This window comes from Mobula hypostoma, chromosome 3, assembly GCF_963921235.1.
Source record: "Mobula hypostoma chromosome 3, sMobHyp1.1, whole genome shotgun sequence".
Classification (NCBI taxonomy): Eukaryota; Metazoa; Chordata; class Chondrichthyes; order Myliobatiformes; family Myliobatidae; genus Mobula; species Mobula hypostoma.
Genome location: NC_086099.1, coordinates 103,508,562 through 103,533,073, shown reverse-complemented (window position 1 = coordinate 103,533,073; position 24,512 = coordinate 103,508,562). Strand labels below are relative to the sequence as shown.

The following is a 24,512-nucleotide window of genomic DNA, read 5'->3' as shown; positions in this document are numbered from 1 at the left end:
CTTCCTGATTATTAACAACCTCCCCACTGCATGGAACCACTCCAAATCCCTTGCTGGGACTAGTTCTGCACAAATACTATCTTGAAAAAATGTCTTTTTTCCGCATTCCAAGAGCAAAGTCATGTTCCTGAATTCTGTTGATAACTGTGGAAGTACCCGCAGCTGCATCTTCAGGAAGGACGTCTTAAGAGAAATGCATTAAACTACAAGGAAACATACTCACAAGCAGAGGTCCTTCAGACTTTAACCCAGAGAATGCACCATATTATCTTCCTGAGACTGTACCAAGGCCTTTGTCAAAAATGCCTGACTGATAACCCAAAAGGTATTGGAGGCAAAGTCACTGCTTGTCTCAGATGTTGAGCAAGGTTACCCTGGGCAAGTCCACAGGAGTTGAACTATGATATAAACCTACTGTGTGCTCTTAGAATTCAGTGTGGGCTTGTCACGCCTATTTCTTTTCTTGATACAAGTCACCAAGATGCAGAGAACATTCATTTGACTAGTTCTGTGTCAAGAACAAGTACTCAATTCGCGTAGATACTATTGTCCAGGTTGTAGCTAATCTTCAGAGTCTGCAGCGATGCAAATATTCAGAAATTCCTCTCAAATGCAGAGCAATAAAAATGATATTATTTTGTAAGATACAAATCTTGAACCATGATAGACCATGATTCTACTTTATGAAGTTTATGTCTCTGAAGGAGCAGCCATACTTCCTCACATACAGAGTATGGAATTGTTTGCCAATTGGTTACATTATCCATGCCTCAAAAATCGACATCCATGTTGCTGGTCTCGTGACTGGCAGACAACACTGGAGATACTTTGGATGGCAATGAATGAATTAGATGTCACTCCACTTTCCAGTTTGTGATCAAAGCCATTCAGGGGCTGAAACCTGATTTTGGCTCAAGCACTGCCGTATGTCTTGAGAACAACCAAAGATATGGAACAACTCTGCCAGATCCTGCCTCCATTCAGAGCTTTGCACTGGTATGATCATGTTCAAATGGGTAGATTTCACATAAAATGGAGATTCTGATAATGCAAGTAGACGATGTTGACTAGTAAATGTTGCAGAGATCTACAAGACTTCTTTTCAAGGATCTCGGGAAATTTGGACTGAAGTCTTTAATGAATTCTTTGGTTCGAAAATTTTTTAAAATACTTTTACAATTTGGAATAGCTAGAAAATGCAATACCTTACCTTATATAAGGTTTTTTAAAATCTTGACTGGGTCTCACAATAAACACTGCTATTGCACTACAATAAGCTCTGCAGAATTCATCCAGCTTGCTTTTAGAATGAACAAATCAATAGGCTTGAAATTTACAGTGACTACATTTTCATTGCTAGTCTTTAAACAGATTTACACTCAATGTTGCTCTGTGAGTGTTAATAGACATTTGAACCATTAGTAACCAATCGGGTTTCTTGGCTATGAATGCCACTTAAGAACTCATTTACATTATAGTAAAATGGAAACATTTAATTTTTTCAGGTAAAATACTATGTTTAGGAATTGAAGGATACCAAATGTCAACACGACGTTCAGTATATTAAGGAATTCTACAAACCCACAATAAAGGCAACTTTGAGAGCCATTCACTTCTTGTTCCTCATTGATGGCTTTCCTCACCAGTATGCTATGCTCAACCATCCCCTCTTCCTATCAGTTCTCCTGGAGTAGCAGGCAATGACTTCAGCTTATTTTCTTTACACAAAGTGTTGTAGGATTAGGTAAATGTACAGCAACTCTATTTTCCTACTTCAAGGTCTGTAAGTTCCAAATTGTTAAACTGATTTCTTTTCAGCTATCCCAGCAACTTTTATACCTCAAGCAGATGATGTTACTGGGTAGCTATTTTTTAAAGTTTTAATTCCACTTTTGCACTGCAATTTTTGATTCAACATTGGAGTATTTCCTGGTGATGCTGCACTTGGTTTGTATGTTGGTTTGATACTGCATTCTTCCAGAATTCTAGTACACACCTCTAATTCCACAGATGCACAGGAGAAAGAGACTTCTGTTCTTTGGGTTTTAAGCTTTATGTTTCAATGGACTTTGCATTACTGTCTCACCAGGCTTTATGTATCCACTCGTTTCCTGGAACTTCTGAATTGGTATAGTTTCATTTTTAAGTCTTCTGATGAGCAACTACAACAAAAGGAAAAAGCTAAAAAGAGAATTGCAGTTCCAAATGCCCCATGAAGTTAGAAACTAACCTTCATTTTTATTAGTCAGAACAGAGCAATGGCACTCAGTTACGGGAACATCTGGAACATATTCCTACCAGTCACATGATTTGAATGTTTCATTCAGATTGTTTTAAAACATACTAAAAGCAATTCTTAATTTTTAAAGCAGCAGCAACAAAACTTATAATATTGAGAATCAAAGGACCATTTATTTTTTATTGAGATCACCTTTATATATAGAACTTCAGTCACGACCTTAGACATATACTTAATTCATAGTAATTCAATTGTGAACTGCAAAATAGTTAAGTCCACAACTTTAATCTTATAGAAGCTACTGTGCTTGCAGAGAAAATTGATCTTAGTCACTTACCTGAGTGACACCATATTTCCAATTTCAGCTGGTAAACTGCGCAATTTATTAGAGGATAGATCCAAGTAAACTAGATTATTGAGCTTGGCAATATCAGGTGGAATGCGTGTAAGGTTGTTGTCGTTCAGATGCAGCACAGTCAAATGCGTCAAAGACCACAGTGAAGTACTCAAGCTCCTCACTTTACCTATATGAAGAAAAGAATATTGAAATATAAAAATATTTTAGGGAGTTTACCTAGATCTAAATTTTTAAAATAATTGCATATATGCTGGCTATATTAAGTATTTGTCGGACAGTGGATTTCTCAGATTATCTGCATTTTAACAGAGAATCACAAGTTAACAAAAACATTTGCAGTCAGCCAGACCACTGGCATCTCTGCAATTACAGAATAAATGGCTTAGCAGTTTGGCTTTAATCTTCATTTCGCTGAAGGATCTTTTATTGTACTTTATGTTATTTGCTGGTCAGAATCTTGAAGTAAGGTAGGAGTCAAGTCGAATCATACCCTTATGATACACCAGACAAAAGTAGGTTAAGTAGATTTTTCTATTCCCGGCCTTGAAATGTGGATGCCACTTTTAGCATTTTTACCACCAAAACCAAGACCAACTGTTCAATACACAAGAGGAGGGCATTTCCCAGATGAATAACCTCTGCATCTAATCTAGAGTGACTGGACAACTGTGCATAACAAATTTTCAAACAATGACTTGCCAGTCTGGACCATATGCAATGCAACTGGTGCATTATGGCATTTCTAAAATGGAACAAAAATATTATGCCTTAAAGAAAATTCAAAAGATGAATTTTTACATTTCAAATTTCACATCAACTTTCAAGGCTTCAAATAACTGCCAGCATTTGCTCTAAGATCCTTACACCCCATGAGGGAAGCATGGCAGCATTTGGCAGAGCCACAGTTACTCACCAGAGATTTCCAATTCTGCCCAGTGTGATTTCTTCCCATTAGCTGCCTCTTCTAATGACATGATTGCATATATTTTACGTAGATCTTTTGGATCATATTTTTCTTTTGACATTCCTATTAAACCTAGAAAAGAAAAATTGTTGGTTTCTCAATGCAAATGGCAATACCTTTCTCCTTTATTTACATTTCTATTATCAACATGAAACTGAAAATCTTACATCATATGACAGTGCAACGTCAAATTTATAGCTTTAATTAGCATCTGCACAATCTCAAGACACTGGTATTGATTCCAGCACACTGCCAAACACTTAAACATTAGTGTAATTTTCTTTACAAGATGGTCAGATGGATCAAAATTCAACTGCAGTAGGCCCTCCTTACCTGCAAGGGACTGGTTCCGGGACCCCTCACGGATACCAAAACATGCGGATGCTCAAGTCCCTTATTCATTCTGTCTCAATACTGTTGACCTTGGGACCCAGTGGAACCCTGGACCTTATTTAACCTGTCTCAGTGCGGTGGGCATTAGGACCCAGCGGCGGAGCTCTGAATCCGCAGTGTTTCTGTTCACGAAAACAATCACGATCACGATTGAAAATAAAGTGGAAATAATAAAGCGATCAGAAAGAGATGAAACGCCATCGGTCACTGTAAAAGCGTTAGGCTACAGTCGGTCAATGATCGGAACAATTTTAAAGGATAAAGTGAGAAAGGCTCTGCCCCGATGAAAGCTACAATTATTACTAAGCAACGCAGTGGTTCAGTTATTGGGTTTTGGGTTTTTGATCTGCCACATCAACCCGGCACAGATGGAGAGCGCGCTTGGGAGCAGTCTGTCACTGGATCGAGCTCGGGAACTTTTGTTCCCGACCCAGCGCTGAAACATATGTTTCTTAAGTGTTTTATATGCATAGAAAGGTAAAATATATACTACATACTAAGACAAACGTTTGACTAACTGACGCTAAATAATACTGGATGTACCTGTTCCAACTTACTTAGTAAGAGAACTTCCGTTTTTTTTTCCGATTCCGGTCCACGATCACCTACGCACATCCTCCCATATACTTTAAATCATCTCTAGATTACTTATAATACCTAATATAGTGTAAATGCTATGCAAAATAGTTGGTATAGTGCATTGTTTAGGGAATAATGACAAGAAAAAAAAGTCTGTACATGCTCGAACAACAAGTGCTGGAAGAGCACTTCCGGGTTTTCTCGATTCACGGCTGATTGAATTCGCGCATGTGGAACTCGCGGATAAGGAGGGCCAACTGTATATAAAAGAATCAGATTGATTATCACTGACCTATGTCATGGAATTTGCTGCTTCGGAACAACAGTACAGGAGAAGACTTAAAAATCACTGGAAGTTTCAAAAATAAATAAATAGTGTAAATAAACACTGACAACTTGACAGTCACATTAAGTCCCTAGTGAGCATTCCTTTTGATGAATTCAGTTTATAGCAAAAGAGTTCCTGCTCTTCTGCATTAGGCACGCAAGCCACTCAAGTTCATTTGTAGTATTACAGTATTTTGAAGGAAAGGATTATTTTGATTCAGCTGATACGGAGTGTTATTTGACATCTCATTAAAAATAGAAGGACTACTCTGCTTCATAATGCATGAAAATTTCAATTATAACTACATATTTAAAAATCTGCTGCCTAAGCTTGTAACATGGTTACAACTAATTCACTATATAGGAAACAAAGCAATAAATGTAGGAGACAAGTCAGCAGTGCAAAACTTGCCTCAAGTTTGGTTAACAATTTAGCCTCAAATATTTATTTTTGCATGCCTGGAACCTATATGGACTGACAAACAAGAGAAAATCTGTAGATGCTGGAAATTTAAGCAACACACACAAAATGCTGCAGGTGACCGTACTTTTTTCCCCATAGATGCTGCCTGGCCTGCTTAGTTCCTCCAGCATTTTGTGCGTGTTGCACCTATATGGACTGATTAGCTTTGTCTCTTAAGTCAGAAAATTATCTTATTTGCATTTTCAGAAGCCATTTAATAATATGCCCCATAGAGAACTATAGAAGGTATATACGATTCAGAAGTGCCAGCATTTGTACATGACACAAAACAGTGAAAGACACTGATCAGATGAGGAGGATTAAAGTAAAACATCCAAGTTGACAATATTTAGGTCTAATTCTTTTGCAAGACATTATTGACAATTTTAACTTGAGTTTTTAACCAGCAAATTAATGAAAACAGCCATTTTTGCAAGGTACAGTGCACCTGAATGCATATAAAGAATTTTCACTGACCGCAAACAGAAAACAAAATGCACAAGTATCCCAATCATTTCCAGGGGTGCATAATAAAACTGGTACATAAATATATTATAATATAAAATATTAAGGGGAATGTAAATATATCACAATCTTCATGCCTTAAGTTAATTTCCTTTTAGGGCCAGAGATTTCACTAAACTATAACAAAGATTCAATCCATATCAAAAATGTTTACACCTCATTCATCAATGCTTAACACTTCTAAGATATTTTACAGTGATACGTGTTTGTAAATCCCTGAAATTCTCATCAACACCAACTATCCTGGAGACACTCCAAAACACAATCAGTAGAACTAGTGACATGAACTTCTGGAATTCAGTGTTTAAATGCTCATATCCACAACTGGCTTCCTACTTCACATCATGGCTGTGAATCCTATCAACTTCACTGTTGTTACAACCGCAAAGTTTCGCTTAAATTATATAACTTCTGAGAATGATTTTAAGAACTTTAGCTTACAGAGAACATTAGATTTTAATCAACAAGTTTCCTTGCTGGTGTCTGATTAGAAATACCGTAATGACATTTCTTAGATCCTGAGGTAACATTGTAGTCCCCTGCCCAAGGCAACTCCTGATGATATCAATTTCTCAATATTCATGTTATACTATTAATAGGAAAGGGTGTGCAGGGAAATGATAGGGTATCCCAAGACATCAGCTGTACACTTTCGGGAATTCAATGTGGAAAAAACTGGAGAAGGAGACCCATTAAAAAAATTACTTAGCCAAAACATTTACTGATTGTCTATTTTACAGATTTAGTCTTATCCATACCATAACTCTTTCTATACACAGAATCCATCTCAGTACAAGTTTTTAAAAACAAACTAAGGATTTTATTCTACCACAAAACCACCAAGAACCAAACTATGAGGCAAGTAGTTTTGATATTAACTGCCACAGGGTATATTCGGGGCATTAGGACCAGAAATGACAACTATCATTGGGCATATACAGTCAGCCCTCCATATCCACAGGGAATTGGTTCCGGGAACCCCTCGGATACTAAAATTCGTGGATGCTCAAGTCCCTTATATAAAATGGCGTAGTATTTGCATATAACCTAAGCACATCCTCCCGTATACTTTAAATCATCTCTAGATTACTTATAGTACCTAATACAATGTAAATGATATGTAAATAGTTCTTAGACTGTTATTGTTTAGGGAATAATGACAAGAAACAAAAGTCTGTACATGTTCAGTACAGACACAACCATCGTAGCTCGGTCTGGGAACGCTGATGCTACCTCAGTGAAAATAGCATTCAGCGTTTGTTTTGCAGCGAGCCATTATAGAGGCAGCATGCACACCATAGCTTTGAACTGCGTGAGATTTTCGCTACGATTGTCAGTGCTGTAATGATTGCAGAAAAGTATGACCTTAATTTTGAAAGGGCATGTAGGTTTTAGGGCAGGTTTGCAGGATGTTTTGAGTGCTTACAAAGAACTCTTTGATAGAAAAATGCATGAACCTTCCAGTATGCTCGCTGTCTTCCAAATTCTGGTAAGTGAAACTACACTGTACCGCACATACATATTTCTTCTTTATATAGGCTGTGTATTTATCATATCATTCTTGCTTTTACTATATGTTAGTGTTATTTTAGGACATATGTTATTTGGTATGATTTGGTAGGTTATTTTTTGGGTCTGGGAACGCTCAAAAATTTTTCCCATATAAATTAACGGTAATTGCTTCTTCACTTTACGCTATTTCCGCTCTACTTTCAGATAGCAGGGGAAACCCGTACAGTATTTTTGATCCGCGGTTGGTTGAATCCGCGGATGCAGAACCCACGGATACGGAGGGCCGACTGGATAAGGTAAAGGTTGATAGACTCTTGAATAGTCAGGACACAAAAGACCTGAACAGATTAGATATGGCAAAGTTATTTCCCATGGAAGGCGGGGTCGAGGACAAGAGGGCACAACTTCAGGATTGAAGGACGTCCATTTAGAACAGAGATGCAGAGAAATTTAGTCAGAGGGTGGTAAATCTGTGGAATTTGTTGCCACAAGCAGCCGTGGAGGCCAAGTCATTGGGTGGATAGTTAGGTTCTTGATTAGCAAGGGCATCAAAGGGTAGGGGAAGAAGACAAGGCAGTGGGGATGACTGGAAGAATTGGATTAGTCCATGACTGAATAGTGGAATGGGCCAAATGGCCTATTTCTGCTCCTATATCTTATGGTCTTATCTTATAGCACAAAGAGGTACGGGGATAAGGTAGGAGATTAGGCTGAGAGGGAAATGGATCAGCCATGATGAAATGGTGAAGCAGACTAGATGAACAAAATGGCCTAATTCTGCTCCTTTGTCTAATATTTAATAAGTACCTGTCAAATTACAAATGAAAAGAAAATTATTTTGACATTAAGAATTAAGTCATTTTTGTGAAATAATGCTAAAAGCTAAATAATTCCATAATTAAAGATTATATTTGAAAGCCACAGCTCCCCAATAGTCTGTGTATATTATTACCACTGCTCATTATTTTTATTAATTAGTCTAATTGTGCACAGTAATTTCCCACGACTTTTCAGAATAAATAAGCTACAACAATAGTATAAAAGCCGAAAAAAGATAGGTTGTTTAAAACATTGTTCAAACAAAGCTTGTTGAAAATTTTGAAAAACATCATGTAGTGAACGGTCATAACTAATATTGAGAGATGAAGGTAAGAACAGATAGAAAGGGATAGGTTGATTTCCTTGTTCAGGAAGAGTAGATGTAAAAAAGACTAATTGCACACACAATAGTCTTGTTTTTACTGAAAAGTTTAATGCTGAACCGAGGTTGTCAGTTGCATGGCCAAATGGCAGTACCCATTATAATAACCTGTGCAAAAAACTGTTTTCAAAGTCAGGTGGGGAACAGGGATATCTCAGTCTCTGCCCTTGCAATAGATCCATGCTTCTAAATCAAACAGATTGGCAGAATAATAGCTGAAGAAAGCAATTCTGTCCCTTATTTCCTACCTTCAGTGTGATAGAACAGGCTGGCAATGCTAATTCTCCTGCTAACCTCGCTCCTTTGCCTGTTTAATCACTCCTCCTCATTCTGTCTCTACTCTCCTTTCCCCAGTAGTTCACGTACTTTGCCCTCCCATTCTGCAGTTCTTCGGAGTTCACCATTTACATACCCCAACAATCACTAGCTTGGCTAATCAAAACTTTCCCTTCAGTTAACGTGCTCTACTGGTTTATAACTCATAAAAATAAGGATTCCAGACACAGGCATTCCAACAATTTCATTTATTTTCACTCTCCCTGTTACATCAGGTTGTAGACAGCAGAACAGCCCCAAAAGACCAAGGGACAGTTTGGGGTGTCCTAAAATAATGCCTGGGTTAGTGGGAGCAGGCGGACCACACCCTACACAGGCAACACCACTGGTGGGGAGGCATTATTCTTTTATATTCATCTGAACATGTGGACACTGATCTATGGGTTTAACTAAGGCATTTGTTGTGGAATAAAACTGTAGGATGTTAGAACCCCTGTTTAAAATGTTCCAATTCTGCATCTGAAATAATTATTATGGTCAGATCATGTGATTACCCACCCCCTCCAGACCAACAATAGAATTTCCTGGTACTTCTAGGCCAGGTGGAGACCAGAGTTGACGGCTGGTGAATAGTTATATTGTGCCTTTGCTTCCTGAGAAAACTAAAGAAATTTGGCCTGTCCCCTAAAACCCTCACTAATTTTTATAGATGCACTGTAGGAAGCATTCTTCTAGGGTGCATCACAACCCAGTATGGAAGTTGTCCTGTCCAAGACCAAAAGAAGCTGCAGAAGATCGTGAACACGGCGCAGCACATCACACAAACCAATCTTCCATCCTTGGACTCACTTTACACCGCACGCCGTCAGAGCAGTGCTGCCAGGATAATCAAGGACACGACTCACCCAGCCAACACACTTTTCGCCCCTCTTCCCTCCGGGAGAAGGCTCAGGAGCTTGAAGACTCGTACAGCCAAATTTGGGAACAGCTTCTTTCCAACTGTGTTAAGACTGCTGAACGGATCCTGACCTGGATCTGGGTCGTATCCTCCAAAAATCCAGACCTGCTTCTCGGTTTTTTTGCACTACCTTACTTTCCATTTTTCTGTTTTCTATTTATGATTTATAATTTATATTTTTAATATTTACTAACTTTTGCTATTTTTAATATTTAATATCTGTAATACAGGGAGTGGGAAGCGCAGAATCAAATATCACTGTGATGATTGTACGTTCTAGTATTAATTGTTTGGCGACAATAAGGTATAAAGTAGTTAAAGACAAAGTGTGGCGGGAAAAAGCCACTATATATTTGTAATTTTTTTGTACATACATGGTTGTTTTCATTTGTCTATTTGTAAGTACTTTTTTTCTTCACAACTTTTGGGTAGTTTTTGCATTTTTTTCAGCTGGCACTAAATAAAACCCCTTGCACTAACGTGCTGTCCTGGCTTACCATCTCCCCCCCCCCCCAACTGGTGACCCTCATCGGGCACACTTACCCACACCTGTTAGCAAGGTATTACACTCAGGGCACCAAGGTCAAGTTCAGCAATGTCAATATTCAAGTTAATTTCCAAGCTAATTCAGAACACAAATAATTGAAATCAAGTTTTTCCTAAAATTTTACTTAACAACTCTTTCAGTAAAGTCACTGTGCTATTAGAAAGGAGACATTTTTAATGTGCAATATTTATTTCCATCTTTTATCAGTGATCCAATTTTGATTAAGCAATATGTGGTCCCATTACAAAATATCTAAGTTATGGGAACTACAAAGGCTGGGTACCTGCAGCCGTAAACTTGTGGTTTTGTTAACAAGAACTGTTGTGTGAGAAGTTCCTAGAGCCTGAAATCATGTGGGAGCTGTAAAACCAAAAACAGAGTAAAGAAGAAACCACTGCCTTTAGCTCTTGTGTACCTAGTTCTTGCATTTCCTCCTTTATTCTCCCAATTCAAAGAACATAACAATGTCATTGTCCCCAGCTGCCTTCTCCACATCGGCAGCTCTTAGTTTTTATACAATGGACATTTTTTTTGCCCAAAAGCCACAGTGACAAAGAAGGTAACATAGAAACATAGAAAATAGGTGCAGGAGTGGGCCATTCAGCCCTTTGAGCCTGCACCGCCATTTATTATGATCATGGCTGATCATCCAACTCAGAACCCCACCCCAGCCTTCCCTCCATACCCCCTGATCCCCGTAGCCACAAGGGCCATATCTAACTCCCTCTTAAATATAGCCAATGAACTGGCCTCAACTGTTTCCTGTGGCAGAGAATTCCACAGATTCACCACTCTCTGTGTGAAGAAGTTTTTCCTAATCTCAGTCCTAAAAGGCTTCCCCTTTATCCTCAAACTGTGACCCCTTGTTCTGGACTTCCCCAACATCGGGAACAATCTTCCTGCATCTAGCCTGTCCAATCCCTTTAGGATTTTATACGTTTCAATCAGATCCCCCCTCAATCTTCTAAATTCCAACGAGTACAAGCCCAGTTCATCCAGTCTTTCTTCATATGAAAGTCCTGCCATCCCAGGAATCAATCTGGTGAACCTTCTTTGTACTCCCTCTATGGCAAGGATGTCTTTCCTCAGATTAGCGGACCAAAACTGCACACAATACTCCAGGTGTGGTCTCACCAAGGCCTTGTACAACTGCAGTAGTACCTCCCTGCTCCTGTACTCGAATCCTCTCGCTATAAATGCCAGCATATCATTCGCCTTTTTCACCGCCTGCTGTACCTGCATGCCCACTTTCAATGACTGGTGTATAATGACACCCAGGTCTCGTTGCACCTCCCCTTTTCCTAATCGGCCACCATTCAGATAATAATCTGTTTTCCTATTTTTGCCACCAAAGTGGATAACTTCACATTTATCCACATTAAATTGCATCTGCCATGAATTTGCCCACTCACCTAACCTATCCAAGTCACTCTGCATCCTCTTAGCATCCTCCTCACAGCTAACACTGCCACCCAGCTTCGTGTCATCCGCAAACTTGGAGATGCTGCATTTAATTCCCTCATCCAAGTCATTAATATATATTGTAAACAACTGGGGTCCCAGCACTGAGCCTTGCGGTACCCCACTAGTCACCGCCTGCCATTCTGAAAAGGTCCCGTTTATTCCCACTCTTTGCTTCCTGTCTGCTAACCAATTCTCCATCCACGTCAACACCTTACCCCCAATACCGTGTGCTTTAAGTTTGCACACTAATCTCCTGTGTGGGACCATGCTACAAGAAATACTACACAAAAGCCCAGAAAAAACAAACCTGTTTCCCTCTCCACAGAAGCTGCCTGACTTGCTTTAATATGTATATATTCATTTCTTTTTCAACTATCTGCAGCATTTTGCCTTTGTACAGTAGAGGCCCTCTGTAAGTCATACCTGACAAAAATTTCTCAATAGAATTAAGTGTTATTTTCTCGCATCCATTACTGGAATACAAAAGTCATGCATACATTCGATTCTAGAGTGGTTTATAAGCCAATACGTATGCTGGATAAAGAACTACAATTGTACAAATCTACTTTTCACAAACCATATGGCTACCTTATACTGAGATAAACTGACCTCAAAATCTGAGGACATAAAAAGGAAGCACCAATGATCTTAACTCAGCTAAATTTTTCAAATATAGTTCTGCAATAGGTCTTGTCCTTCACTTTTGAAATATTAAATGGCTTGGCTGCATGGAAGGTAGTTTTTTAATGTGAGAATATTCATGATTTCACCTTTCAAAAAGTGCCTTTTCTTCAGATGTTGGTGTTATAAACTTCAATGGACAAGAAAATATACATTATATAGAAAACAATGTTTCTGAGCAGAGAGAACTTTAACAAAATTACCAAGCCTAACCAGGCTGGAACAGAAATTTACTCATCTACCTAAACATGGAAAGGCATAATAAATGTTTATCCTGAAAACAATGATTAACTAATTGTTTCCTATTGAGGTTAATAAGACAGGTATTAAAAAAAATGTTCTTTGTGTGGCTTCTTGCTGACGAATACACATATTATCCTTAATTTGTTAGTGTCAGGCATAGCAGAGAAACAGGCCCTTCAGCACAGGCGCACGCTGACCAACTCTCACCCATTTACACCAATCCTAAATTAATCCCATTCTCCTTACAGTTTACAAGGCCAGCTTGAAAAAGTCCCTAAAGAATTATCACCAGCATATCACTTGTGGAACCAGAGGAGCCACACACTGGACCAGTGTTATACTACCACAAAGAAAGTTTACCGTGCCATCCCATACCAATACTTCAGAAGGTCTGATCACCTGGCTGTTCTTTTACTTTGACCATAGGCAGAGACTGAAGAACACAGCACCAGTAGTGAGAACCAACAAGGAATGGACAAGGGAGACAGAGGAGTGCTTACAGGACTGCTTTGAGTCAGTAGGATGGACAGTATTCAAGGATTCATCTTCAAATCTGAATGAATATGCCATAGTTGTCACTGACTTCATTAAAACCTGTGTGGTTGAGTGTGTGCCAATGAGAACATACTGTACAGATCTGAATCAAAAATGGTGGACAAACTAGGAAATTCATATTCTGCTGAGGGCTAGATTTGTGGCATTCAAGTCTGGTGACCAAGGCCGATACAAGTCCAGGTATGACTTACAGAGGGCTACCTCAAGAGCAAAAGAACAACTCCAATTGAGGCCAGAGGTGGAATCAGATGACGGTCAACTCTGGTAGAGTTTGCAGGCCATTACTTCCTACAAAGCGAAACCCAACATCATGAATGGCAGTGAGGCTTCAGCCCCAGAGCTTTCTAAGCACACTTTGAAAGAGAGAATAAAACTATATCTATGAGGCTGTAGCACCCAGTGACCCTGTGATCTTTGTCTTGGAGGCCGACATGAGAACATCTTTCAAGAGGGTGAACGCTCGCAAGGCGACAGGCCCCGATGATGTACCTGGTAGGGCTCTGAAAACCTGTGCCAACCGACTGGTGGGTGTGTTAAAAGACATTTCAATCTCTCACTGCTACAGTTGGAAGTACCCACCTGCTTCAAAAGGACAACAATCGTACCAGTGCCCAAGAGCAGGGTGAGCTGTCCTAATGACTATCATCCAGTAGCACTCACATTTATGGTGAAAAAGTGCTTCGAGAGGTTGGTCACGGCTAAAATCAACTTCTACCTAAGCAAGGACCTGGATCCATTGCAATTTGCCTATCACCACAATAGATTTGCAGTGGATGCAATCTCATTGGCTCTTCATGTGTCCTTGAAGCACCCGGACAATAGTAATACTTATGTCAGGCTGTTGTTTATTGACTGCAGCTCAATATTTAACACAAATTATTCCTACATGTCTGACCAAAAAGTTTGAAAACCTGGGCCTCTGTATGTCCCTCTGTAACTGGATCCTCGACTTCCTCACCTGAAGACCACAGCCTGTGCAGATTGGAAATAACATCTCCACCTCGCTGATAAGAAAAACTGGCACATATCAGGGATGCATACTTAGCCCACTGCTCCACTCTCTCAACACTCATGACTGCATGGGTACGCACAGCTCAAATGCCATCTATAAATTAGCTGATGACAACTACTGTTGCAGAATTTCAGATGGTGTCAAGTTGATGTACAGCAGTGAGACAGATCAGCTGGTTGAGTGGTATCACAGCAACAACCTTGAACTCAACGTCAGTAAGACCGAAGAATTAATTGTGGATGTCAGAAAGAGTAAGGCATGGGTACACAAGCCAGTCCTCATTAATGAATCAGGAGCGGAAAGGGTGTGCAAATTCAAGTTTATAGGTGTCAGCATCTCTGAGGATCTATCCTGGACCCAACATATCAATGCAGCTACAAAGGAGACACGACAAAGCCTATATTTCATTAGGGGTTTGAGAAGATCTGGTAAGTCACCAAAAGCACTTGCAAATTTCTACAGATTTACCATGGAGAGCATTCCAACTGGCTGCATCACCATTTGGTATGGGGTGGGGGCACAGCACAGGATGGAAATAAGCTGCAGGGTGTTGTGAAGTCAGTCAGCTCCACCATCTGCACCAGCCTCCCTGGCATCCATTTCATCTCCAAGGAGCGATGCCTCAAAAAGGAGACATCCATCAGGAAGGACCCCATCACCCAAGGACATGCCCTCTTCTCATTGCTTCCATCAGGAAGGAGGTACAGGTTCGTGAAGACACACACTCAACAATTCAGGAACAGCTTCTTCCCCTCTGCCATCTGATTTCTGGATGGACATTGAACCCACTTACACTACCTTACTACTTTCTTTCCCCTTTTTGCACTATTTAACATTTTAAATATATATATTTACTGTAATTTACAGTTTATTATGTATTGCAATGTACAGATTTCATGACATATGCCAGTGATATTAAACCTGATTCTGATTCTAAATGCTCAAATTTTATTATTTAGCTACACAATAGGGCAATTTGCCCACTTTGGTTTGTGGGAGGAACTCTGAGCACCCAGAAGAAACTGATTCAATTACAGGAAAATGCACAAATTCCACACAAACAACACTCAATGCCAGGAATATAAATGAATTTTCTGTACCATAAGATAGCAATGCACTATGCCATCCAGCAGAAAAACAACATTTCTACACCTGTCAAAATAAACTATGCAAATTTAAAGCAAAATTTCACACGAGTTTCCTTTGCTAGTGTGGTTGTAAAAATCATCAGAAACAAAACAAAATCAACAATTGGCAAGGTTCTTCAGATAAAATAGCTTTTTTTTGGATGTAAAACTACAGAGATTTGTATATGCCAACATAAAATTACAAAAGATCTGTTTACATCATTTATATTATGGCCAAATTATTTGCCAAGGGAAATCTCACATGCAATTGTGGTTGTTGTGTACATCCCTCCCTCTGCCAACCCGACGTCGGCATGTAACATCATTTACACCATCATAGCCAGATTACAAACCCAGCACCCGAGTGCCCTCATTACCATCTCGGGTGACTTCAACCATGTTACCATGGCTAGAACACTGCCCAACTTCACGCAGTATGTGAGCTGTACAACCAGAGGGGAAAGGACTCTGGATTTGATGTACGCTAACGTTAAGGATGCATACAGCTCCTCTCCCCTCCCCTCACTGGGAAGGTCAGATCACAATCTGGTGCATCTAAAACCCTGCTATGTGTCTCTGGTGAAGAGTAAACCTGCAACCTCGAGGACAGTGAGGAAATGGTCGGAGGCTTATGAGGCGCTCCACGGTTGTTTTGACGTGACAGACTGGCAGGCACTCTGTGAGCCACATAGAGAGGATATTGATGGGCTCACAGAGTACATCACTGATTACATCAACTTCTGTGTGGACTGCAATGTTCTGACAAGAACTGTCCTTTGTTATTCAAATAACAAGCCATGGGCAACAAAGGATATTAAGGACATCCTGAACACTAAAAAGAGGGCGTTTAGAGAAGGAAATAGGGAGGAGCTGAGGGCAATACAGAGGGACTGAAAGCCAGGATCAGGGAGTGTGGCGACCCACTTTCTGGCACACACGAACCGGCTCACAACAGCGCGCGCAGGCAGACGGCCGGCCCCAAAAAGGGCGCCAGGCCATCTTCACCAGCAGGGGGACAATCCCGCGCGCAGAAAGGGTCTGGGAATATGCATTCCCCACAGCAATCCCGCCCAGGGAGGGCGGGAACGGGAAGGCTTTAAAGCGGGCCGCGAAGTTTGAATAAATCTCTTTCATCGCAACTCTAACTCACCGACTCCGTGTGGTTATTCTAGCGCTGTGTGTAGCTACAATTGGTGACCCCGACGGCCCAAACGATATTTGGACCAGAGATGACCGACACTGCATCTGTTCATGCAGTTTCGTTAAAACTGCCAAGCTTCTGGACGCTGCGACCCCAATTATGGTTCGAACAAGCAGAAGCACAATTCCACATTCGGCAGATAACCTCCGAGTCCACTCGCTACTACTACGTGCTGAGCTCACTCGACCAGGAGACTGCTGCACAAGTTGAGGAGTTTATACAGTTGCCCCCGGAGGACAGCAAATACACAGCATTCAAAGCCCTGCTCATAAGGACTTTCGGACTCTCACGGCGCGAACGAGCACGCCGCTTAATGCACCTGGATGGTTTGGGAGACAGGCCGCCGTCAGCATTAACGAACGAGATGCTGGCCCTGGCTGAAGGACACAAACCCTGCCTCATGTTTGAGCAGGCGTTCCTAGAGCAACTGCCTGAGGACATATGCCTGCTGCTGTCCGACGCAGATTTCAGCAACCCCCGGGAGGTGGCGGCCCGAGCAGATGTGCTGTGGAATGCCAGGAAAGAGAGAGGGGCATCCGTCGCACAGATCACCAAGCCGCGTGCCCAACGACAGACCAGACCAGGCCCGGCAGCAGAGCCTACAAAACCCGGCGACGGGAGTGAGGAGCCCAACGAACAATGGTGTTTCTACCACCAGCGGTGGGGCACAGAGGCCCGCCGCCGCAGACCACCCTGCAAATTCCCAGGAAACGCCAGGGCCAGCCGCTGCTGATGGCTACGGCGGCTGGCCATCAGGACAGCCTCCTGTACATCTGGGACAAGCAGTCGGGACGCCGCTTTTTGGTTGACACCGGAGCGGAGATCAGCGTCTTACCTCCAACGAGTTACGACACCCGCAACAGAGAACCGGGACCCACCCTGAGGGACGCTAATGGCAGCACAATACGAACCTACGGCACCCGCACGGTGCGGCTACAGTTCAGCTCCAGCCAGTTCACGTGGGACTTCACACTGGCCGCCGTGGCCCAACCACTGCTGGGGGCAGATTTTCTACAAGCCCACAGCCTGCTGGTCAACCTGCAAGGGAAGCGATTAGTCCACGCCAAGACTTTTCAAACGTTCTCCCTGGGTGAAGCACAGTTGCCAGCCCCACACCTGGACTCCATCACGCTGTCCGACGATGAATTCACCAGGGTCCTGGCGGATTTCCCATCAGTACTGACACCGCAGTTCACAGCAGCCATGCCCAGACACGGAGTACAGCACCACATCCCGACCCAGGGACCACCCCTCCACGCCCGTGCTCGAAGGCTTCCCCCGGACAAGCTCCGACTGGCGAAGGAGGAGTTCAAGAAGATGGAGGAATTAGGGATCATACGACGGTCTGACAGCCCATGGGCCTCCCCGCTTCACATGGTGCCCAAGGCAACGGGGGACTGGAGACCATGCGGTGACTACCGCAGACCGAACGAGGCTACGCCAGACCGCTACCCTGTGCCGCATATTCAAGACTTCGCAGCAAACCTACACGGCGCAAGGATCTTTTCATCCGGGGATACCATCAAATCCCTGTACATCCGGACGGCATCCCCAAAACAGCACTTTATCACCCCGTTTGGACTTTTTGAATTCCTCCAAATGCCGTTTGGTCTAAAGAATGCCGCACAGACTTTCCAGCGGCTAATGGACGCGGTGGGACGCGACCTGGACTTTGCATTCATCTATTTGGACGACATCCTCATAGCCAGCAGTAGTCGGCAGGGGCATCTGTCCCACCTCCGCCAGCTCTACTCCCGCCTGAGCGAATTCGGCCTTACAATCAATCCAGCCAAATGCCAGTTCGGACTCGACACCATCGACTTCCTGGGCCACAGGATTACTAAAGACAGGGCAACCCCGCTGCCCGCCAAGGTAGACGCGGTCCGCCACTTCCCCCGACCCAACACAATCAAAGGCTTGCAGGAATTCGTGGGTATGGTGAATTTTTACCACCGTTTCCTCCCCTCAGCAGCCCGAACCATGCGCCCCCTGTTCACCCTGATGTCAGGTAAGGGCAAGGACATTACCTGGGACAAAGAGGCCGCAACCGCTTTCGTTAAAACCGAAGAAGCCTTAGCAAACGCCGCGATGCTAGTGCACCCCAGAACGGACGTTCCTGCTGCCCTCACGGTGGACGCATCCAACACAGCGGTTGGTGGAGTGCTGGAACAACTCATCGAGGGTCGCTGGCAACCCCTGGCGTTCTTTAGCAAACACCTACGACCACCCGAACTCAAATACAGTGCTTTCGACCAGGAGCTATTGGCACTATACCTGGCAATCCAGCATTTCAGGTACTTCTTAGAAGGTAGGCCCTTCACCGCGTTCACAGACCACAAACCGCTTACCTTTGCGTTCACTAAGGTGTCCGACTCCTGGTCGTCCCGCCAGCAGCGACATCTGTCCTACATCTCCGAGTACACGACAGACATCCGGCATGTCTCTGGAAAGAACAATGTCGTGGCAGACGCACTTTCCAGACCTACCGTACAGGCCCTGTCCCAGGGGATGGACTATGCAGCGCTGGCAGAGGCACAGCAGGCAGACACTGAGATCCCCAGTTACAGTACTGCAGTCTCCGGTTTACAGCTCCCCGTAGGCCCAGGTGAGAGGACCCTACTATGTGACGTAGCTACCGGCCAACCCCGCCCCGTTGTCCCAGCAGCCTGGCGCCGGCGGGTTTTCAAGTCCATTCACAACTTAGCGCACCCCTCCATCAGGACGACCGTCCGGCTGGTCGCCAACAGGTTGGTGTGGCATGGACTTCGTAAGCAGGTCAGTGAATGGGCCAAAACGTGCATGCAGTGCCAAACACACCAAGGCTTCGCCGCAGCGGTTCGAACCCACCCGCCGGAGGTTCGACCACATCCATGTGGATATCGTGGGGCCCCTGCCAGTGTCGCGAGGAGCGCGGTACCTCCTAACAATGATAGACCGCTTCACCAGATGGCCAGAGGCAGTCCCGCTCACCGACACCACCTCCGAATCCTGTGCCCGAACACTGATCGCAACCTGGGTAGCACACTTTGGGGTACCGGCCCACATTACCTCCGACAGGGGCGCCCAGTTCACCTCCAGCCTGTGGTCGGCTATGGCCAGCCTTTTAGGAACACAGCTACACCACACAACTGCCTACTACCCACAGTCGAACGGACTAGTGGAGCGCTTCCACCGTCACCTGAAATCGGCTCTCATGGCCCGCCTGGAGGGGCCTAACTGGGTGGACGAACTTCCCTGGGTCCTGCTCGGAATCCGCACGGCACCCAAGGAGAATCTACACACCTTGTCGGCCGAGTTGGTGTACGGCGCGCCCCTGGTCGTCCCAGGAGAGTTCATACCAGCCCCAAGGGGGCAAGAGGAAGAACCCACAGCAGTCCTGTACAGACTACGGGAGAGGCTCGGTAACCTGGCCCCCATACCCACTTCACAGCACGGACAGAGCCCGACCTGCGTATCCAAAGACCTGCAGAACTGTAAGTTTCTTTTTGTACGACGGGGCAGACACCGGGCACCGCTACAGCGGCCCTACGAGGGACCGTTTAAGGTGATCAGGAACAACGGGTCCACGTTTGTGCTGGACATTGGGGGGAGAGAGGAGGTATTCATGGTGGACCGACTCAAACCGGCCCATGTGGACTTGGCGCAACCAGTCCAGGCTCAGGCACCACGGCACAGGGGCGGACCTCCCAAACAGAGGCCGATCCAGATTGTGGACATTGGGGGAGGTATCGCCGGTTCGGGGGGGGGGGGCGGGTTATGTGGCGACCCACTTTCTGGCACACACGAACCGGCTCACAACAGCGCGCCCAGGCAGAGGGCCGGCCCCAAAAAGGGCGCCAGGCCATCTTCACCAGCAGGGGGAAAATCCCGCACGCAGAAAGGGTCTGGGAATATGCATTCCCCACAGCAATCCCGCCCAGGGAGTGCGGGAACGGGAAGGCTTTAAAGCGGGCCGCGAAGTTTGAATAAACCTCTTTCATCGCAACTCTAACTCACCGACTCCGTGTGGTTATTCTAGCGCTGTGTGTAGCACACCGCTACAGGAGGCTAAAGACAGGTACAGGAGGAAGCTTGAGTGGAAACTCCAGCAGAACAACATGAGAGAGGTCTGGAGTGGGATGAGTACTATCACTGGTTCCGGCAAACTAGCAACAGAGGAGCTGAAGGCAGTGTGGACTGGGCCAACGAACTTAACCTGTTCTTTAACAGATTTGACATTGTGGCCCCTGCCCATCCCCCACATGAGCCATCTGTTGTCGGCCCCCAACCAATACATATTCCACTCTCCCCTCCTACCCCTCCTCACAGTCCCCCACCCTGCTCTCATGATTATACTCTTTCCCCACACGAAACCACCACGGTGGGCTTCACAGCTGAACAGGTGAGAAGACAGCTGAAAAGTCTCAACCCAAGCAAGGTTGCAGGACCGGATGGTGTCAGTACCAGGGTGCTCAAAGCCTGTGCCCCTCAGCTATGTGGAGTACTTCGCCGTGTCTTCAAACTGAACCTGAGGCTCTGGAGGGTTCCTGTGCTGTGGAAGACGTCCTGCCTCGTCCCTGTGCCGGAGACGCCGCGCCCCAGTGGCCTCAATGACTACAGACCGGTGGTATTGATCTCCCATATCATGAAGACCCCGGACAGACTTGTTCTGGAGCTGTTCCGGCCTATGGTCAGGCCACACTTATGTAACGCTCAGTTTTATTGGCTTGTATATGTCTAGGGGAAATCCCACCCAGCACCTGCCTCAACGCTTCCCACAGAGTCGGTTGCCGCCTGAATCAATCCCAAACATCAATCATCAGCCAGCACACCCAGTACTTTTTACCAAGTACACTTTATAGATATTACTAATTCTATGACATTAATATAAATTCGATACAGAAAAGGAAGTAATGGAAAAAAAAGATGCCAAGACTTATCAAAGTCCAAGTTCTTCGCGCACATCCGTTGGAGCTCAATCGATTCCTGACGACCACCCAAATCCTGTCGACTCACGGCTTGGGACCACCCAAAGTGATCAACCGGAGCCTTTCCGCACGTCCGCCGTCCTCCCCGTCTCTCCTCCGACTCCCCGCCAAAACCCCGTCCCCAGTCATATGATACAGCATTATCATCCGAAAACAAAACGATACATGACCACCCATTGGCTAATAGCACCCTGCTATCTGTATTAACCCAAGCAAATGTTTAGCTAGAGACTTTCTCAGCATTTAACATAACAAAGAAGCATTCCCAGTATAACATAACAAAGAAGCCATTTTAAATTTAACACATAAAAAAAAAGCAAGACCCCATACACTTAGATCCCCTCCAGTTCACCTACCACCCCGACTAGGAGTTGAGGATGCCATCGTCTTCCTGCTGAACCGTGTCTACGCCCACCTGGACAAGCCAGCGAGCACTGTGAGGGTCATGTTTTTTGACTTCTCCAGTGCGTTCAACACCATCTGCCCTGCTGTGCTGGGGGAGAAGCTGACAGCGATGCAGGTGGATGCTTTCCTGGTATCATGGATTCTTAATTACCTGACTGGCAGACCACAGTACGTGTGCTTGCAACACTGCGTGTCCGACAGAGTGATCAACAGCACTGGGGCTCCACAGGGGACTGTCTTGTCTCCCTTTCTCTTCACCATTTACACCTCGGACTTCAACTACTGCACAGAGTCTTGTCATCTTCAGAAGTTTTCTGATGACTCTGCCATAGTTGGATGCATCAGCAAGGGAGATGAGGCTGAGTACAGGGCTACGGTAGGAAACTTCTATCACATGGTGTGAGCAGAATTATCTGCAGCTTAATGTGAAAAAGACTAAGGAGCTGGTGGTAGACCTGAGGAGAGCTAAGGTACCAGTGACCCCTGTTTCCATCCAGGGGGTCAGTGTGGACATGGTGGAGGATTACAAATACCTGGGGATACGAATTGGCAATAAACTGGACTGGTCAAAGAACACTGAGGCTGTCTACAAGAAGGGTTAGAGCCATCTCTATTTCCTGAGGAGACTGAGGTCCTTTAACATCTGTCGGATGATGCTCAGGATGTTCTACGAGTCTGTGGTGGCCAGTGCAATCATGTTTGCCGTTGTGTGCTGGGGCAGCAGGCTGAGGGTAGCAGACACCAACAGAATCAACAAACTCATTCATAAGACCAGTGATGTTGTGGGGATGGAACTGGACTCTCTCACGGTGGTGTCTGAAAAGGGGATGCTGTCCAAGTTGCATGCCATCTTGGACAATGTCTCCCATCCACTACATAATGTACTGGTTGGGCACAAGAGTACATTCAGCCAGAGACTCATTCCACCGAGATGCAACACAGAGCGTCATAGGAAGTCATTCCTGCCTATGGCCATCAAACTTTACAACTCCTCCCTTGGAGGGTCAGACACCCTGAGCCAATAGGCTGGTCCTGGACTTATTTCCTGGCATAATTTACATATTATGGTTTTATTACTATTTAATTTTTTATGGTACAACTGTAATGAAAATCAATTTCCCCTGGGATCAATAAAGTATGACTATGACTAAAAACTCAAATTTTCCTCATATTGAACTTTTTAATGCAAACCTGTTAAACAAAGCAAGCTTAAATGTACTGTACCTTTCCCAAATAATAATTAAATATTGCCTTTCTTGTCTTTTCATTTAACCTGACAAAAAGATTTAGCCTCTCCTTGCATCTTGAACGCAGTCCCATAGTCCAGAGGTGACAGGGCACAATTTAAATGTGCAGTATACCCAATTTTTTAGTATTATATTAATGCTATTCGGGGCACTTTACTGATCACAGAATGATATATTATTGAAGGAGCCACCACATTTCATTTCACTGCTTTACAGCATCTTCAAGACTTTCATGGCCTACCAAAAGTGTGGTGCCCAGAACTGAACATAACACTTTGGCTTAGGTTTAATAGTATTTTATGTTTTGACATAGCTCTTCTTCATTCATATTGAATATCTTATCGTAATTTGTGCCTACAGCATTCTGTCACACCAACTAATTTTCCTCCTTCAAAACAGCTAATTTGCATTAAGACAGTGCCTCCTACATGTCCACCATACAAGATTATGTGTCTTTGATCAGATCCCATTCCAAAGAAACTTAAGTCTTCAATGTACATTTTTTAACTCAGGACATTTTTTCTTATTCTCCTCACCAACATGCATGACTGCATGGGGGTACTTAGGAGATTACAACTCTTAGTTTCTGTTCATCAATTTACATCTTATTTTTCAAAGCTGCCCAAGATGTTGCTGCTGTTGCTGATATTAGGAATGTACTCCACAGAGAATTTCCTCGCTCTCTACCTCAACGGACTAACAAACAATTGCTACCTTCTTGATATCACTGCTGTCCTACAAGGGACTATCTTCTGGAATGTACTTTTCAGAAAATCCTTATGCTCCTATGATTCCAGCTGCTTCTTTAAGCTTAATATTCTTGGGTTTAAACAGAGTCATTATTTTCTTGGCATATCCAATATAACAGAACATTGGCTAGTCCTAAAAAATTAAGGTACACTTCTTGGTTGTTAGGATTGAAGCTGTACTCAGCGATATTAATGCCATTAAATTACAACAAATCAGAAACAGCAATGTGACATGAGGCCTTTTACACCATTCCTTTCGTATAGGACATAGACATTGAATAGTACAGAACAGGAACAGACTCTTTGACCCACAATGTTGTGCCGTACCAGCTAAAAGGTAAATTTAAAAACCCCAAAAACCTCTCCTACCTGTACAATGTCCTTATTTTTCCATCTTCCTCACGTTCATGTGCATATCAAAACATCTCTTAAAAGCCTGTAATGTATTTGCTTCTACCACCATGCCAGGCAGCGAGTTCCAGGCATCCAGCACTCTCTGAGTAAAAAATTTACCCTCAC

The 24,512-nt window shown here is 43.8% G+C and overlaps 1 protein-coding gene across 1 annotated transcript in view; it reads right to left on the bottom strand.

Moving 5' to 3' along the window:
- Positions 1–24,512, bottom strand: part of cnot6l (CCR4-NOT transcription complex, subunit 6-like) — a 77,757-nt gene that overhangs the window by 38,912 nt on the left and 14,333 nt on the right. The window contains exons 2-3 of the mRNA XM_063043544.1: positions 3,511–3,633; positions 2,577–2,763 (exon numbers count right to left, since the gene is read on the bottom strand). Of these exons, the coding sequence (XP_062899614.1) occupies positions 2,577–2,763; positions 3,511–3,622 (299 nt within the window). The 5' untranslated portion in view covers positions 3,623–3,633. The remainder of the gene's footprint in view (positions 1–2,576; positions 2,764–3,510; positions 3,634–24,512) is intronic.